The 19,492-nt window shown below is 49.8% G+C and overlaps 1 protein-coding gene across 5 annotated transcripts in view; it reads left to right on the top strand.

Annotated features, from left to right (window-relative positions):
- LOC134890873 (ubiquitin carboxyl-terminal hydrolase CYLD-like) overlaps positions 1–19,492 on the top strand; it is an 85,891-nt gene that overhangs the window by 17,057 nt on the left and 49,342 nt on the right. For all 5 annotated transcript variants that reach the window (XM_063913494.1, XM_063913495.1, XM_063913490.1 and 2 more), the window contains exons 6-7: positions 11,584–11,752; positions 11,853–11,994. In XM_063913494.1, the coding sequence (XP_063769564.1) occupies positions 11,584–11,752; positions 11,853–11,994 (311 nt within the window). The remainder of the gene's footprint in view (positions 1–11,583; positions 11,753–11,852; positions 11,995–19,492) is intronic.

Below are 19,492 nucleotides of genomic sequence, written 5' to 3'. Positions count from 1 at the left end.
CTGGGGACTCCGTAAGGACCATGGGGAATAGACAGGCTCCGCAGGAGATTGGGCACACTAAAGAAAGATTTAGTACTACCTGGTGTGCACTGGCTCCTCCCTCTATGCCCCTCCTCCAGACCTCAGTTAGAATCTGTGCCCGGCCAGAGCTGGGTGCTTTTAGCGAGCTCTCCTGAGCTTGCTAATAAGAAAGTATTTTAGTTAGGTTTTTTTATTTTCAGAGAGCTTCTGCTGGCAACAGACTCTCTGCTACGTGGGACTGAGGGGAGAGAAGCAAACCTACTAACTGCGGCTAGGTTGCGCTTCTTAGGCTACTGGACACCATTAGCTCCAGAGGGATCGAACACAGGACCTGACCTTGTCGTCCGTTCCCGGAGCCGCGCCGCCGTCCCCCTCGCAGAGCCAGAAGTCAGAAGCCGGCAGAAGCAAGAAGACATCGAAATCGGCGGCAGAAGACTCCTGTCTTCACATGAGAGAGCGCACAGCACTGCAGCTGTGCGCCATTGCGCCCACACTACCCACACACTCCGGTCACTGTAGGGTGCAGGGCAGCAATTAGGATACCTCTTGGCAAAAAGACACATATATACAGCTGGGCACTGTATATATGTACGAGCCCCCGCCATTTTATTACACAGACCCCTGGACAGAAGCCCGCCGCTGAGGGGGCGGGGTCTTCTTCCTCAGCACTAACCAGCGCCATTTTCTCTTCACAGCTCCGCTGAGAGGAAGCTCCCCAGGCTCTCCCCTGCAGTATCAAGGTAGAAAAAGGGTAAAAAGAGAGGGGGGGGGGCACATAAATTTAGGCGCAAATTATCATAAACAGCAGCTACTGGGTAAACACTAAGTTACTGTGTAATCCCTGGGTTATATAGCGCTGGGGTGTGTGCTGGCATACTCTCTCTCTATCTCCCCAAAAGGCCTTGTGGGGTCCTGTCCTCAATTAGAGCATTCCCTGTGTGTGTGCGGTGTGTCGGTACGTTTGTGTCGACATGTTTGACGAGGACGGTTACGTGGAGGCAGAACAAGTGCAAGTGACTGTGGTGTCGCCGCCGACGGCGCCGACACCTGATTGGATGGATATGTGGAAGGTGTTAAATGATAACGTATGCTCCTTGCATAAAAGGTTGGATAATCAGTCAGGGTCTCAACCCGTGTCTGATTCTGCAGCTCAGAGGCCGTCAGGGTCTCAAAAGCGCCCACTATCCCAGTTGGTTGACACAGATGTCGACATGGATTCTGACTCCAGTGTCGATGACGATGAGGCAAAGTTGCAGCCTAAAATGACTAAAGCCATCCTATACATGATTATAGCAATGAAGGATGTATTGCACATATTGGAGGAAAACCCTGTCCCTGACAAAAGGGTGTATATGTATGGGGAGAAAAAGCAAGAGGTGACTTTTCCCCCTTCACATGAGTTAAATGAATTATGTGAAAAAGTGTGGGATTCCCACGATAAGAAAGTGCTGATTTCCAAAAGGTTACTTATGGCGTACCCTTTCCCGCCAACGGACAGGATGCGCTGGGAATCCTCCCCTAGGGTAGATAAAGCTCTGACACGCTTATCTAAAAAGGTGGCCCTGCCGTCACAGGATACGGCCGCCCTAAAGGATCCTGCAGATAGGAAGCAGGAAAGTATCCTGAAGTCTGTTTATGCACACTCCGGTACTATACTGAGGCCGGCTATTGCGTTGGCCTGGATGTGTAGTGCTGTAGCAGCATGGACAGATAATCTGTCTGAGGAAATGGATACCTTAGACAAGGATACCATTTTACTGACCCTGGGGCATATAAAAGACGCTGTCCTAGATATGAGGGATGCCCAGAGGGACATTTGCCTACTGGGCTCTAGAATAAATGCAATGTCAATTTCTGCCAGAAGGGTCCTGTGGACTCGGCAATGGACAGGTGATGCCGACTCCAAAAAGCACATGGAGGTGTTACCTTACAATGGTGAGGAATTGTTTGGGGGCGGTCTCTTGGACCTAGTTTCCACAGCTACGGCTGGGAAGTCAAACTTTTTGCCATATATTCCCTCACAGCCTAAGAAAGCACCGTATTACCAAATGCAGTCCTTTCGATCACAGAGAAGCAAGAAGGTCAGAGGTGCGTCCTTTCTGGCCAGAGGCAGGGGTAGAGGAAAGAAGCTGCACCATTCAGCTAGTTCCCAGGAACAGAAGTCCTCCCCGGCTTCCACTAAATCCACCGCATGACGCTGGGGCTCCACAGGAGCCAGGAGCGGTGGGGGAGCGTCTCCGAAATTTCAGCCACCAGTGGGTTCGCTCACAGGTGGATCCCTGGGCTATACAGATTGTGTCTCAGGGATACAAGCTGGAATTCGAAGTGCTGCCCCCTCACCGTTACCTCAAATCGGCCCTGCCAGCTTTCCCCATAGATAGGGAAGTAGTGTTGGCGGCAATTCACAAGTTATATCTCCAGCAGGTGGTGGTAAAGGTTCCCCTCCTTCAACAAGGAAGAGGATACTATTCCACAATGTTTGTGGTACCGAAACCGGACGGTTCGGTCAGACCCATATTGAATTTAAAATCCCTGAACATTTATCTGAAAAGATTCAAGTTCAAAATGGAATCGCTCAGAGCGGTCATTGCAAGCCTGGAAGAGGGGGATTTTATGGTGTCTCTGGACATCAAGGATGCGTACGTGCATGTCCCCATTTATCCACCTCATCAGGAGTACCTCAGGTTTGTGGTACAGGACTGTCATTACCAATTCCAGACGTTGCTGTTTGGCCTGTCCACGGCACCGAGAATATTTACCAAGGTGATGGCGGAAATGATGGTGCTCCTTCGGAAGCAAGGGGTAACGATTATCCCATACTTGGACGATCTCCTCATAAAGGCGAGGTCCAGGGAGCGGTTGCTGATCAGCATGGCACTCTCTCAGGAAGTGTTGCAACAGCACGGCTGGATTCTGAATATTCCAAAGTCGCAGCTGATTCCTACGACGCGTCTGCCCTTCCTGGGCATGATTCTGGACACAAACCAGAAAAAGGTGTTTCTCCCGGAGGAGAAGGCTCAGGAGCTCGTGACTCTGGTCAGAGGCCTCCTAAAACCAAAACAGGTATCGGTGCATCACTGCACGCGAGTCCTGGGAAAGATGGTGGCGTCATACGAAGCCATTCCCTTCGGCAGGTTCCATGCGAGGATCTTTCAGTGGGATCTGTTGGACAAGTGGTCCGGATCGCATCTTCAGATGCATCGGCTGATCACCCTGTCCCCCAGGGCCAGGGTGTCTCTTCTGTGGTGGCTGCAAAGTGCTCACCTCCTCGAGGGCCGCAGGTTCGGCATACAGGACTGGGTCCTGGTGACCACGGATGCAAGCCTCCGAGGATGGGGGGCAGTCACTCAAGGAAGAAACTTCCAGGGGCTGTGGTCAAGTCAGGAGACTTGTCTGCACATCAATATCCTGGAACTAAGGGCCATATACAACGCCCTGAGTCAAGCGGAGCCTCTGCTTTGAAACCAACCAGTGCTGATTCAGTCAGACAACATCACAGCAGTGGCCCATGTAAACCGCCAGGGCGGCACAAAAAGCAGGGTGGCAATGGCAGAAGCCACCAGGATTCTTCGTTGGGCGGAGAATCACGTACTAGCACTGTCAGCAGTGTTCATTCCGGGAGTGGACAACTGGGAAGCAGACTTCCTCAGCAGACACGACCTCCACCCGGGAGAGTGGGGACTTCATCAAGAAGTCTTCATGCAGATTGCAAATCGATGGGAACTGCCACAGGTGGACATGATGGCGTCCCGTCAAGGGACCCTCAGGCGATAGCTGTGGACGCACTAGTGACACAGTGGGTGTTCCAGTCGGTCTATGTGTTTCCTCCTCTTCCTCTCATACCAAAGGTGCTGAGAATTGTAAGAAAAAGAGGAGTGAGAACAATACTCATTGTTCCGGATTGGCCAAGAAGGACTTGGTACCCGGATTTGCAAGAAATGCTCACAGAGGACCCGTGGCCTCTGCCTCTCAGACAGGACCTGTTACAACAAGGGCCCTGTCTGTTCCAAGACTTACCGCGGCTGCGTTTAACGGCATGGCGGTTGAACGCCGGATCCTAGCGGAAAAAGGCATTCCGGATGAAGTTATTCCTACGCTGATAAAGGCTAGGAAGGATGTGACAGCAAAGCATTATCACCATATATGGCGAAAATATGTTGCTTGGTGTGAGGCCAGGAAGGCCCCTACAAAGGAATTCCAGCTGGGTCGATTCCTGCACTTCCTACAGTCAGGAGTGACTATGGGCCTGAAATTAGGGTCCATAAAGGTCCAGATTTCGGCCCTATCCATTTTCTTCCAAAAAGAACTGGCTTCACTGCCTGAGGTTCAGACGTTTGTTAAGGGAGTGCTGCATATTCAGCCCCCTTTTGTGCCACCAGTGGCACCTTGGGATCTTAACGTGGTGTTGAGTTTCCTGAAATCCCACTGTTGTGAGCCACTTAAGACCGTGGAGCTAAAGTATCTCGCGTGGAAAGTGGTCATGCTGTTGGCCTTAGCTTCGGCTAGGCGTGTGTCAGAATTGGCGGCTTTGTCATGTAAAAGCCCCTATCTGGTTTTCCATATGGATAGGGCAGAATTGCGGACTCGTCCGCAATTTCTGCCAAAGGTGGTGTCATCCTTTCATTTGAACCAACCTATTGTGGTGCCTGCGGCTATTGGTGACTTGGAGGATTCCAAGTTGCTTGACGTAGTCCGGGCTTTGAAGATTTATGTGCCCAGAACGGCTGGAGTCAGGAAGACTGACTCGCTGTTTGTCCTGTATGCATCCAACAAGCTGGGTGCTCCTGCTTCAAAGCAAACTATTGCTCGCTGGATCTGTGGCACGATTCAGCAGGCTCATTCTGCGGTTGGATTGCCGCATCCAAAATCGGTGAAAGCCCATTCCACAAGAAAGGTGGGCTCTTCTTGGGCGGCTGCCCGAGGGGTCTCGGCATTACAGCTTTGCCGAGCTGCTACTTGGTCGGGTTCAAACACATTTGCAAAGTTCTACAAGTTTGATACCCTGGCTGAGGAGGACCTTGAGTTTGCCCATTCGGTGCTGCAGAGTCATCCGCACTCTCCCGCCCGTTTGGGAGCTTTGGTATAATCCCCATGGTCCTTACGGAGTCCCCAGCATCCACTAGGACGTTAGAGAAAATATTTTACTCACCGGTAAATCTTTCTCGTAGTCCGTAGTGGATGCTGGGCGCCCGTCCCAAGTGCGGACTTTCTGCAATACGTGTATATAGTTATTGCTTACTAAAGGGTTATGTTATGTGGCATCAGTTGAGTGATGCTTGTTTGTTGTTCATACTGTTAACTGGGTAAGTTTATCACGAGTTATACGGTGTGATTGGTGTGGCTTGTATGAGTCTTACCCTGGATTCCTAAATCCTTTCCTTGTACTGTCAGCTCTTCCGGGCACAGTTTCCTTAACTGAGGTCTGGAGGAGGGGCATAGAGGGAGGAGCCAGTGCACACCAGTAGTACTAAATCTTTCTTTAGAGTGCCCAGTCTCCTGCGGAGCCCGTCTATTCCCCATGGTCCTTACGGAGTCCCCAGCATCCACTACGGACTACGAGAAATAGATTTACCGGTGAGTAAAATCTTATTATTTCTCTTACGTCCTAGAGGATGCTGGGGTCCACATTAGTACCATGGGGTATAGACGGGTCCACCAGGAGCCATTGGCACTTTAAGAGTTTGAGAGTGTGGGCTGGCTCCTGCCTCTATGCCCCTCCCACCAGACTCAATTTAGAAAATGTGCCCGGGGGAGCCGGTCACAGCTAGGGGAGCTCTACTGAGCTTTTCTAGTTAAAGTTATTTTTAGAGTGTATTTTTTTACAGGAGCCTGTTGGCAACAGCCTGCCTGCAACGAGGGACTAAGGGGGGGAGCAGTGTCCGCCCTGCGGGGTTTGAGCCACTGTCTCCGCTGACTGGACACTGAGCTCCAGAGGGGTCTGATCATTCTCCGCAACAGGGGAACCGCTCACCCCAGCAGCATGCCGCCAACCCCTTACAGAGCTGTAGAAGTGGTGAGTGAGTCACCGACCCCCCTAGCAAGCAGGGGGCCGGTGTGAAGATGGCGGCAATGGGGAGGGAGAGCAGTATTAACTGCGCTCCTGTGAAGGTTCAGCGGCACATGGTGCGGCGCTGTGAGGGGGAAGACAGAACCATTAAGGGGGCGGAGCTTCTCAGAGCGGACCCAGCAGCGTTCCAGCGCCATTTTCCTGCCTGAACAGCGCTGGATGGAAGAACAGGTCCCTCCACAGCAGCTCCAACTGTCAGTACACGGTACCAGGGGGCTGTAGAAGGGGGAGGGGAGGCTGTAAACTGACTGTGTCTCCTATTGAGGGACACAGTCTGTGCTGACAAGGGTCTCCCTTTGCTAAAAAGTGCTGTGTGTGGGTTGGCTCCAATCTCTGTGTCTCTCTTGCCATTCTTCGGGGGGAAACTGTCTGCCCCCACCTGTGTGTGTGTGTGGAGTGTTTGATGGTCTCCTTTAGCTATGTCCAGGGACACTGTGTCATATGCTGCAGAGGATTTATACTCCCAGGATGATCCCATTCCATGTAATCAGGATAGCACTGGTTTAGCACAGATACCAGCAAGGGAACCAGAGTGGTTTTCCTTTTTCAAATCTTGGATTTCTCAGATTTCTGACAGGGTTGCAAGTAATGAATCTGCAACCCAGGTATTACAGAGCTCTATGGCAGTATGGCCTGGTTCTGGTACCTCAGGACGCCCCGTTATATACCCCCACAAACGTGCGCTTGTGCAGGTCACACAAGACGATGCGGATACCGATTCTGACACCACAGACAGTGATGGGGTTGTGTTGCAGGGGGTCCGCATCTCTTGCAAAGGGGGTGCAATTGTTGATAGAGGCTATCAGGGATGTGTTAAATGTTAATGATACCACACCTGAGCAGGTTGAGGAGGCTTTTTTCACTGAAAATAAAAAAGCCTCGCTAACCTTCCCTGCGTCAAAGGAATTGAATGCTATATTTGAAAAAGCTTGGGTAAACCCTGAGAAAAAATTACAGATCCCTAAAAGGGTCCATGTGGCATTTCCTTTCCCTGAGGAGGATAAGAAAAAATGGGAAGACCCGACAATTGTTGACGCCTCTGTGTCCAGACTCTCAAAGAAGGTGGTTTTACCTGTTCCAGGATCTACCGACTTAAGGGAGCCGTCTGATAGGAAAATTGATAACACGCTTAAATCAATGTATACTGCTTCAGGGGCCATATTACGTCCCACTATTGCTACTGCATGGATTGCAAAGGCAATAGTAAAGTGGTCGGCTACCTTACTTGAGGATTTGGATACGATGGATAGGGATGACGTTGCATTGTATTTACGCAACATACATGATTCTGCAGGTTTTATGGTAGAATCCATAAAAGGCCTGGGTTCCATGGCTGCGGGAATATCTTCCATGTCTGTTTCAGCTCGTCGGGGACTGTGGCTGCGCCAGTGGTCGGCCGACGCGGTATCCAGAAGAAGTGTGGAGTCCCTACCCCATACAGGTCAGGCTCTCTTTGGGGAAGCTCTAGATGCGTGGATATCCACCGCTACAGCGGGTAAGTCTCTGTTTCTTCCCTCAGCAGCACCTGCTCCGAAGAAATCTTTCTCTTCATCTGCAACGCAGTCCTTTAGGCCTAACAAGCCTGGAAAGGCCAGAACTTCCAATACCTTCTTTAGGGGAGGTCAGGTTAAGTCCAAGAAACCTGCCGCTGCAGGTTCCCAGGAACAAAAGCCTGCTTCAGGTACGCCAAAGTCCTCTGCAAGACGGTGGACTGCACGCCCCGGTGGTGGGGCCAGTGGGAGCGAGACTCAGACACTTCAGTCATGTCTGGGTATCGTCCGGCCTGGATCCCTGGGTGGTAGATGTTGTGTCTCAGGGATACATGCTGGAATTTCAAAGTCTCCCTCATCGCTTTTTCAAGTCAGGCTTACCAACTCTGTTGGCGGACAGCACTGTACTTCAAGACGCTGTCCAAAAGCTGGTAGAGACACAGGTCATTGTGCCAGTACCACCTCACATGCTGAACAATGGTTACTATTCGAACCTTTTTGTGGTACCAAAACCGGATGGTTCGGTTAGGTCCATTCTGAACCTAAAATCATTGAACCCCTTTCTAAAGGAGTTCAAGTTCAAGATGGAGTCTCTCAGGGCGGTGATATCAGGTCTGGAAGAAGGGGAATTCCTGGTATCCCTGGATATCAAGGATGCGTACCTCCACATTCCGATCTGGCTGCCGCATCAGGCTTATCTCCGCTTCGCATTGCTGGACTGTCATTACCAGTTCCAGGCACTGCCATTCGGCCTCTCTACAGCACCGAGGGTGTTTAACAAGGTGATGGCGGAAATGATGATTCTCCTCCGCAAGCAGGGTGTGAACATCATTCCATATCTGGACGACCTGCTGATAAAGGCAACGTCCAAGGAGAGGCTGCGGCAGTCCATTGTTCTCAATTGTCCATTGCTCCTCAAATGGTATTCCCCAAAGGCAGACAGGAAGCAGTCCTGAAAGGTCCAGCGATGTTTGGCTCCAATATTCCTATTGCCATGTCGCATCAGCAGTTCCTGCGGTTTGCTATTGGCAACCTTCATTACCAATTCCAGGCTCTGCCATTTGGACTGGCTTCGGCTCCTTGGATCTTCACCAAGGTCATGGCCGTAATGACGGCCCATCTCCGTCGCCAGGGAATCGGAATCCTCCCGTATTTGGATTGACCTGCTGATTCTAGCAAATTCCCACAAAGTCCTCCTCAGTCATTTGCACTGGACAGTGGATTTTCTGCAAGCCCATGGATGGCTAATAAAATGGAAAAAGTCGTCGCTGGTCCTGGCTCAGAGCATGGTGCACCTAGGGGTACTCCTGAACACACACAGTCAGAGACTGTTCCTGTCTCCGGACAAAGTCCTGTAGCTTCAGGTCAGTATAAGACTCTTACTGCGTCGCCCTCGAATGTCGATACATTCGGCGATGCAAGTCCTTGGCCTGATGGTGTCCCCTTTCGACATGGTGGAGTATGCTAAATTTTACTATCGTCCCCTACAGTGGTTGATCCTGTCAAAATGAGATGGCCTACCTCATCGGATCAGATACCACATGGTCTCGTTGACTTCGGAGGTTGGTCTGTCGCTGTCCTCTTGGCTCCAGGAACAGCAATTGTGCAGGGGTCGACCATATTGACAACGGACGCTAGTCTACGGGGACGGGGAGCAGTGTTGGAACAACATTCATTTTAGGGTCGTTGGACCAAGGAGGAATCACTCCTCCTGATCAACGTTCTGCAGCTGAGGGCAGTGTTCAACGCACTAAACCTTGCCCTGCCTCTAGTAAGGAACAGGTCTGTTCAGGTACAGTCGGGCAACACCACCACAGTGGCATACATAAACCATCAAGGTGGCACTCGATGCCGCATGGCAATGATGGTAAGTGTCAAAATCCTTTGCTGGGTGGAACGCCATCTGCCAGCCATTTTGGCAGTGTTCATTCTGGGCATCCTAAACTGGGAAGCGGACTTCCTCAGTCGCCAGGACATTCACTCCGGAGAATGGAGCCTTCATCCAGAAGTCTATCAACTCCTGGTGGAAGGGTGGGGCCTACCAGATGTAGACCTGATGGCGTCTCTACACAACTACAAGGTTCTGGTCTTCGGATCAAGGAACAGGGATCCACAGGCAGCATTCATAGACATACTGGCGGTTCCTTGGAACTTTCGGCTGCCTTACATATTTCCTCCGGTGTCACTCCTGCCCAGGGTACTGCGGTAGTACAAACAGGAGGTAGGAACGCTGATCCTAGTCACTCCGGCGTGGCCCAGGCGGCATTGGTTCTCAGACCTGCAGGGTCTGTCGACGGGGCGTCTGCTCCCTCAGCGTCAAGAACGCCTCGTACAGGGCCGTTGTCTTTATCCGGACCTGGCCTGACTGGCTTTGACGGCGTGGCTCTTGAAGCATCACTCCCGAGGGCCAAAGGGTTTAATGAGGCGGTAACTCAAACTATGCTGATGTCCCGCAAATGGCCTTTGCCCAATTTATTACAGGGTTTGGCATACTTATTTCACCTGGTGTGCTGATAAGAACTATGATGCTGGTAGATATAAAACTTCCAGAATTCTGGCTTTTCTACATAGAGGCACGGACTTAGGTATTCATTTGGCTTAACTCAAGGTTCACATATTTGCCTTGTTGGTGTGGTTTCAAGATTGCCTCTATACCTGATGTTCATACATTCACGCTGTGTATTCTACATATTCAGCCTCCCTATGTCCCTCCAGTGGCTCCATGGGATCTGTCTGTCTGTTCTGAAAGCCCTGCAAGAGTCTTCATTTGAACCTCTTGAGTCGGTGGACCTTAAATGGCTCACAGCCAAGGTCCTGTTCTTGCTGGCTATTGCCTCTGCAAGAAGGGTGTCGGACTTAGGAGCCTTGTCTTGTCATCCACCTTTTCTGATCTTTCACAGTGACCGGGCAGTACTACGAACTCATCCCGGGTATTTTCCTAAGGTGGTGTCATCATTTCACCTTAACTAAGAGATTGTGGTCCCGGCCTTTATCTCTTCGGACTTGTTAACCAAAGAACGTTCTTTGGATGTGGTAAGGGCTCTCCATATGTACGTGGAGAGGACTGCCTCTATTAGGCGGTTGGATGCCCTCTTTGTCCAGTTTGATTTCCACAACCATGGCTGGCCTGCGAACAAGCAAACCTTAGCCAAATGGATTAGAATGGTGATTGCACAAGCTTATGCGCAGGCTGGACTCCCTACTCCTTCTGCGATGAAGGCCCATTCTACTCGGTTTGTTGGACCATGGCGTGTCCGCAGAACAATTGTGCAAGGCGGTTACTTGGTCCTCAGTGAACATGTTTCTTAGTTTTTATGCCTTTGATACCTTCGCCTCCCAGGATGATACCTTCCTTTTGACGCGGATTCTCACAGGTACGTCCCCTCCCTTGAGGAACTGCTTTAGGAAATCCCAGATGTTTCCCTGTGGAAACCTGTGTACCCTGCTGCAGAAAAGAAGTGTTATGGTAGACTTACCATTGTTAACATTTTTTCTGCGAAGTACACAGGGTTCCACAGGGCGCCGACCCTGACGCACCTTGCTTCATTGGGTTATATGGCATCTGCCGCTGGTACCTTCTCCTGTCGTGAGAATGTGGTTCTATGTGACTAACATCTGCCTTCTCTCTTGCCTGCTCCTGCATTGGACTGGTTATCGAAACTGAGCACTCAGTGCCTAGAGGCGGGGTTATAGAGGAGGCCCCTATGCATCCTGGGACAGCTAAAGCTTTTGCCTGTTGATGCCTCTGGATTAAGATCCACTCTACACCCCAATGTTCCCTGTGGAACCCTGTGTACTTCGCAAAAAAAGAGTTAACAATGGTAAGTCTACCATAACACTTCTTATTTTTTCTATTTGTCCACATACCAGAAATATAACTTTTTTTTGCCAGAATAGCCAAGCCTGATTCCATGATTTAACATTAGTGATATTACTTAGATTGAATTATATAGATTGGTTGTAGAAATAATGTGGTATGGTTTTTCCTTCTACTACACTGTGCAGGAGGAGGAACGATCATCTGCCTATACAGATGGAACATACAGAGGGGTGCGATACTTCCAGTGTGGTCCCAATAAGGCTCTGTTTGTGAAACTACGAAACTGCCGTCCGGACTCCCGTTTCTACTCCCTGCATGGACCCACTAATCAGATTCAGAGATGTAACTCTATTGGTGCGCATTCCAGTCCATTATGTGATTGTCCCAAGTATGGTGTTACGTATAGCAGGAATAGCTATCCATGGCTACTGATGTCTGTGTATTTTTATCCTAGCCTTCCAGGACTATACTAGCAAGTGTGTTAAGGAAAACACACCACCTGCAATAGACAGTGAGGAGGTAGAAAATCTGATGGGGTGGAAGAAAGGAATACAAGGGCATTGCAACTCCTGTTACTTGGATGCAACGCTATTCTGGTAAGGAAGTAATAGCTCTGCCATTGTTTCTCTCTTATACTTTGGTATACTATGCAGTAAAGAAAATATATTAGTAAGTGTATAAGTTCTGCGCTTCGCTATCGCTATGGGGCATACACACGGAGAGATCCGTGCTTAATTTCTAAGGTAGTCAGATTGCTTAGAAATTAAGCACGGATCTCTCTGTGTGTACTTCCCTTACGTGTGCTCATTACCTACACACAGCAAGGCAGCCACTAAATGACTATCTATGAGAATACTATTCACTAGAACCGGTGACAGCTAATCCATTCACATGGGGGTGGAGATGTGTGTAGGCAATTTAACTAACTTGTTCTTGACCATCAGCAGCTTATCTACATCTAGTCAGAGACCAACTTCTTCCCAAGAGCATTGCAGCCATACACATACGTTTTCTAGACCCTAATGCTGTAAGAAGGCTTTAACCTAATGGTTACAGTGTCCAGTGTAATCGCTATGTTCCCCACTGCAGAATAACAACTTCTACATGTGGGGGTATATGCAATTGCGGTCGAATTCCCGAAATTGTCGAATTTCGGGTCATTTTCGCCCAAAAAAAAAATTCGCCTATGCAATTCAGTGCTTTCCGACCAAAAAACGGACTTTCAAAATTCGACTTTTTGAAATTCGACTTTTTGCAAATTCGACTGTTCTGCAATGATACAAGTGCTGCAATTCGACCAAAGCATATTCAATTCAAGTTTGGAAATTCGACAGCAGTGCTTTTAGACAGCAAATTCGTCATTTTCAATCCGCCACACTTTGGAGGGTGAAAACAATAAAAAAAAATTTAAACATGTTTTTTTTGGTGTTTTTTTTTTTAGGAATAGCATATCTATTTATATTAGAAGGGATTAGGTCCTTTTTTTTTTTTTTTTTTTGGAGGCACAAATATTATTTATATATTTTTTAAATTTTTTTATTTTTTTATTTTTTTTATTGCTGGAACGGTAAAATCCTAAAAAAAAATGGCGTGGGGTCCCCCCTCCAAAGCATAACCAGCCTCGGGCTCTTCGAGCTGGTCCTGGTTCTAAAAATGCGGGGGGAAAATTGACAGGGGATCCCCCGTATTTTTAAAACCAGCATCGGGCTCTGCGCCTGGTGCTGGTGCCAAAAATACGGGGGACAAAAAGAGTAGGGGTCCCCCGTATTTTTAACACCAGCATCGGGCTCCACTAGCTGGACAGATAATGCCACAGCCGGGGGTCACTTTTATGCCGTGCCCTGCGGCCGTGGCATTAAATATCCAACTAGTCACCCCTGGCCGGGGTACCCTGGGGGAGTGGGGACCCCTTCAATCAAGGGGTCCCCCCCCCCAGCCACCCAAGGGCCAGGGGTGAAGCCCGAGGCTGTCCCCCCCCCCCCCCATCCAATGGGCTGCGGATGGGGGGGCTGATAGCCTTTTGTGATAATAAAAAGATATTGTTTTTTCCAGCAGTACTACAAGTCCCAGCAAGCCTCCCCCGCAAGCTGGTACTTGGAGAACCACAAGTACCAGCATGCGGGAGAAAAACGGGCCCGCTGGTACCTGTAGTACTACTGGAAAAAAAATACCCAAATTAAAACAGGACACACACACCGTGACAGTAAAACTTTATTACACACTGCCGACACACACATACTTACCTATGTTCACACGCCGACATCGGTCCTCTTCTCCAAGTAGAATCCACGGATACCTGAAAAGAAAAGTTCAATATACTCACCTCAGCCATGGTCCAGAGATACATCCACGTACTTGGCAAAATAACAAATCGCAAATACCCGACCACCGGACTGAAAGGGGTCCCATGCTGACACATGAGACCCCTTTCCACGAATGAGACCTGTCAGTGACAGCTGTCACAGAAGGGTCTCTAAAGCCAATCAGGAAGCGCAACTTCGTTGCGCTCACCTGATTGGCTGTGCGCTGTCTGTGCTGTGACAGCGCATCGCAAAGCCGCTCCATTATATTCAATGGTGGGAACTTAGCGGCTAGCGGTGAGGTCACCCGCCGGTCAGCGGCTGACCGCGGGTAACCCCCCCGCTAGCCGCTAAGTTCCCACCATTGAAACTAATGGAGCGGCTTTGCGATGCGCTGTCACAGCACAGACAGCGCACATCCAATCAGGTGAGCGCCACGGAACTAGCGCTTCCTGATTGGCTGAAGGGACTTCAGTGACAGGAGTCACGTGATGTCCCGGCATTCGGGAGAAAGGGGTCTGATGTGTCAGCATGGGACCCCTTTCAGTCCGGTATGGAGCGGGTGTTCGGTTTGTTTTTTTAACAAGTTCGTGGATTATCTCTGGGCGTGGATGTACCTCTGGACGCTGGAAGGTGAGTATAATTTTTTCACAGGTACCCTCGGATCGTCGGAGACCGTGGCAGTCGGCGTGTCAACATAGGTAAGTATGTGTGTGTCGGTAGTGTGTAATAAAGTTTTACTATCAAGGTGTCTGTGTCCTGTTTTTATTTGGGTATTTTTTTTCCAGTAGTACTACAGGTACCAGCGGGCCCGTTTTTCTCCCGCATGCTGGTACTTGTGGTTCTCCAAGTACCAGCTTGCGGGGGAGGCTTGCTGGGACTTGTAGTACTACGGGAAAAAACAATATCTTTTTATTATCACAAAAGGCTATCAGCCCCCCCATCCGCAGCCCATTGGATGGGGGGGGGACAGCCTCGGGCTTCACCCCTGGCCCTTGGGTGGCTGGGGGGGGGGGACCCCTTGATTGTAGGGGTCCCCACTCCCCCAGGGTACCCCGGCCAGGGGTGACTAGTTGGGTAGTTAATGCCACGGCCGCAGGGCACGGCATAAAAGTGACCCCCGGCTGTGGCATTATCTGTCCAGCTAGTGGAGCCCGATGCTGGTGTTAAAAATACGGGGGACCCCTACTCTTTTTGTCCCCCGTATTTTTGGCACCAGGCGCAGAGCCCGGTGCTGGTTTTAAAAATACGGGGGATCCCTGCCCAATTTTTCCCCGCATTTTTAGAACCAGGACCAGCTCGAAGAGCCCGAGGCTGGTTATGCTTTGGAGGGGGGACCCCACGCCATTTTTTTTTCCGTTTTTTCCCGTTTTTTTAAAATCGCGGCAAAATCCGCCAAATCGTCTGATTTTCGCCCGCGGTTCTGGCGAATCCGTTTTTCATTGAATATGGTGAATTCCGGCAGCCACCTGCCGGAATTCACCTGTCGAATTGAGTCGAATTAAAAAACGGCGAAAAATTGCCGCGATTCGCCGTGAATTGCATATACCCCGTGATCTGCTATGGAAATCCACTGACGTTAAAGTTGTTAGGATATGGGCCCTCATTCCGAGTTGATCGATAGCTGCTTTCGGTCGGAGCGCAGCGATCAGGTAAAAAAGCGGCATTTCTGCGCATGCGTACGGGCCGCAGTACGCACGCGCAAAGTTAATTCACACAAAACTATGCAGTTTTACACAAGGTCTAGCGACGCTTTTCAGTCGCACGGCTGATCGGGGAGTGATTGACAGGAAGGGGGCGTTTCTGGGAGGTAACTGAGCGTTTTCCGGGAGTGTGTTAAAAACGTAGGCGTGTCAGGTAAAAACGCAGGCGTGCCTGGAGAAACGGGGGAGTGGCTGGCCGAACGCAGGGCGTTGTCGGTGGTTTTGGAGGCGTTGCAGGAGCCTCCGTTTGAACCCCTGGGTTCAGCTGACCTTAAGTGGCTTTCCCTTAATGTGGTGTTCTTGCTGGCTATTGCCTCTGCTAGAAGAGTGTCGGATCTGGGTGCCTTGTCTTGTAGTTCCCCATATCTGATTTTTCACGTGACCGGGCGGTTCTTAGGAATCGTCCCGGATATTTACCTAAGGTGGTTTCTTCGTTCCACCTTAATCAGGAGATTGTAGTTCCGGCACTTGTTTCTCCTGATCTGTCTCCCAAAGAGCGGTCTTTGGATATGGTACAGGCTCTCCGTATCTATGTGAAGAGAACTGCTCCTATTAGGAAATCTGATTCTCTTTTTGTTGTGTTTGGGTTTCACAAACGGGGCTGGCCTGCTCACTAGCAAACTCTGGCCAGATGGATTAGAATGGTGATTGCACATGCTTATGTGAAGGCTGGTCTCTCTGCTCCTGATCACATTAAGGCCCATTCTACTCGGTCTGTTGGACCTTCTTGGGCGGCCCAACGTGGTGCGACCCTTGAACAATTGTGCAAGGCGGCTACGTGGTCCTCTGTGAACACGTTCATAAGGTTCTATGCCTTCGATACTGCCGCTTCCCTGGATGCTTCCTTTGGACGCCGGGTTCTTGTGCCTGCTACAGTTCGTCCCCTCCCATAAGGAACTGCTTTAGGACATCCCCATTGTGCATTCCTTGTGGAGCCCAGTGTACCCCGCAGCAGAAAACAAGTTTTATGGTAAGAACTTACCTTTGTTAAAACTCTTTCTGCGAGGTACATTGGGTTCCACAAGGCGCCCACCCTGACGCACTTAGCGGCTAATGCCATACCAACCCAAAGAAGCTGACGCGTCTCCTGTCGTGAGAATGCGGTATTGTGGCTACTAACCGTTGTCGTCTCTTTTCCTGCTACTGCATTGGACTGGTTAACTAAAAACTGAGATCCTGTGCAGGGAGGCGGGGTGATATAGGAGGCGGCGCTATGCATTCTGGGAACAGTCAAAGCTTTGAGCCTGTTGGTGCCTCGGATCAAGATCCTACTCTACACCCCATTGTCCATTCCCTGTGGAGCCCTGTGTACCTCGCAGAAAGAGTTTTAACAAAGGTAAGTTCTTACCATAAAACTCGTTATCAGTATTACATCTGAGCCACCTGTGTTCACTGAATAATTCTGCATTACTGTTTAAGTCATTAAGTGTGTGGACTGACATTACTGCACCAGGCAATTCCAATACACTCTGCCAACAACAGTGACGTCAGTGCGGCTTTCTGCTTCAGGGGGTGATCCTATTACAATAGGAGAAATGCAGTCCATTTCTCCTTCTTCCACTAGGGGACACTTGAGTGAATACGCTGGGGCAGAGGTTCCCAAACTGTGTGCCGTGGCTCCCTGGGGTGCCTCGGGACACTTGCAGGGGTGCCCTGGGTTGGTGGTCCAGGACCAATTCAAATTATTCATGGTCAGTATAATAGGCAAAACCAGTGCTGGTGGCTGCCAGTCATAAAATATGTGGCCAAACAGAAGCAAATCTTGTCCCTCACCACACAACTGACCCTAAGGATGACCTATAAATGCGATCTACTTAATGTAATATTTCTTTAAAAATTTCTCAATAAGAAATTTTTGGCCTAGGGGTGCCGTGAAAAAAATTCTGATAATCTAGTGAGCCGTGATTCAAAAAGGTTTGGAAACCACTGCGCTGGGGTATAGACGGTGGACGAGTGGAGTTGGCACTTTGTGGCACTTTAAATTTCTTTAGAATTTTAGTTGGCTCCTCCGCCTCAATGCCCCACAGGAACACAGTTTTAGATTAGTGCCTGAGGGAGCTAGGTGCTTTTAAGGCTGTCTCCCGCCTTTTTACTTTTATTTTTTTTATTTTCCTTGAACTTCTATCAAGGCTTCAACAGGCAGGCTGCATGCTGCTGCAGTTTGTCTGCAACTGGGAAGCCTCCGGAGGGGACTGACCGCTCACAGAAAAGCTTGTGTCTAGATCTCCGGCCACAGGATCACTGAATCCTGGGGACCCACCACTGCTCATTACAAAGCTAGTGCCATGGTCCCACTGCCTCCCGCACACTGGACGGCTAGGAAGTCGGTAAGTGCCACTCCTCAGTGGGCGTTTTAGCAGCGGGTGCCTCCCAGCGCTATGCATTGTATCTCTGGGCGTCCTAATGCAGAGCAGCAGCGGCTACACACTCCTGCCAGCGCTGAGCAGCGCTGTGAACTCCCAGCTTAACACTAAAGGCTGTCCGGCATGCTGTGCTCCCGCCAGCGCTTAACTGAGCGGCCCCACTTTGCATGGAGCTGGGCTGCATGTGTCCCGCTGATCAGCCCACCCCCGTAGCAGCACATGAAAGATTTTCCGGAGGGGATCTCTCTGCACCCAGCGCCAGGAAGGGAGACTCCGTGACCCAGCGGCATGGGGACATGGAGCTGGTACAGGATGGAGATTTTCCCGGAGGGGATGATCAGATACCGGCGCCAGGAACACAACTTCTACTTTAACGCTGCACACTGGCGGCTGACTTCAGATCCTCCATGCAGCCTCCCCCTCCATGGACAGGGGCATGTATGGTAGACCTATGCGCCCATTGGCACTAGTGGCGGCAGCCATACTAGTCGCTAATTTAAAAAGTTCCTCGCCATTTTTAAATTCAAAGTTGCGTCTGGGAGGTGGGGCTAAGCATCGGCACTCACAAAAAGGACTGCCCTTGCTCAGGGGCTGTGCTGGGAATTTTTAATGTAAAAGTTCCTAATATCTCCACTTAGTGCTAGCTTGGAGGGAGATAGACCCCTCTCATTCTGCACTGATACTAGGTTTATAGTAAACAAATGCAGATCCCAGTTAGAGGCTGTTCCTTAGGTCCCTTCTCTTATTCAGTGGGAAGCTAGTTGTGTGGCATTGGCACAATTGCAAGTACTCAGACATTGCAGCACACTCTCCCAATTTAACGCAGCCAAGGGTGGCCAGACACCACAGTGCGCCTGCCACTGCCCTGTCTGTGTGGAGTGTGTGTGTTTTCCCAATACTTGCATGGGGCTAAACATTTAATTTTATGAATAAGCTTACGTAACCTAGCTGACTAGGGCTATGCAGCAATTGCCTGATGGTGGTAAGCGCAGATCCCACCTGACCAGCCCTGGTATGGCACAAGGCAGCATGTCTTTAGTATTACTGACCAGAATAGCTCAGTTAGCATTACTGTCTACAACAGAACTTCCGGGTTCATAAACGCTTTCTGCTATACATTACTGTAACGCCCCATCTCATCTGATCTTGGCAGCTAAGCAGTGAATGATGCGAGGCCTGGTGCAGTATTAATCGTACTATCTATATTTATTTAATATTTCTTATCAGTTTCTTATATAGCGCAGCAAATTCCGTTGCGCTTTACAAATGGAAACGGCAAAAGGGCTTGTGTATGTGGTATAGTGGTTAAGGCAATGTTCTATATTGCCAGTACTCTGGGTACGAATCTATGTTAAGGCGCTTTGGGGGTGATTCAGACCTGATCGTAGATGTGCTAAATTTCGTGGTCAGTGAAGCACATATTTGACAAATTTAGTGTGTTTCAAGTGCACTTTGACACACTTTAGTTACATTTTTTGCTGAGTCGTGGAGATTTGTATTTCAATGTATACCTGTCTGTATGTTTGCATGATGAGTAAAGTTAATGCAGAATCAAAGAAGCATCTTGTCTGTGAGAGTGTGTTACCTGATGGAACTTCCACTTGCACAGTGTGTATTGAAAATACGGGTTTAAATACGAACCTTTTCCCTGATCCTCCTTGGGCAATGATGGCAGGTGTGATGTCTGAGTTAAAATCAGAGCATGCCGCTGCGCGAGAAGATCGTGAG

The sequence above is a fragment of the Pseudophryne corroboree genome, chromosome 1 (assembly GCF_028390025.1).
Source record: "Pseudophryne corroboree isolate aPseCor3 chromosome 1, aPseCor3.hap2, whole genome shotgun sequence".
In the NCBI taxonomy this organism is placed as follows: Eukaryota; Metazoa; Chordata; class Amphibia; order Anura; family Myobatrachidae; genus Pseudophryne; species Pseudophryne corroboree.
The sequence above is the reverse complement of the archived record's forward strand: the minus strand, read 5'-3'. Positions and strand labels throughout refer to the sequence as shown.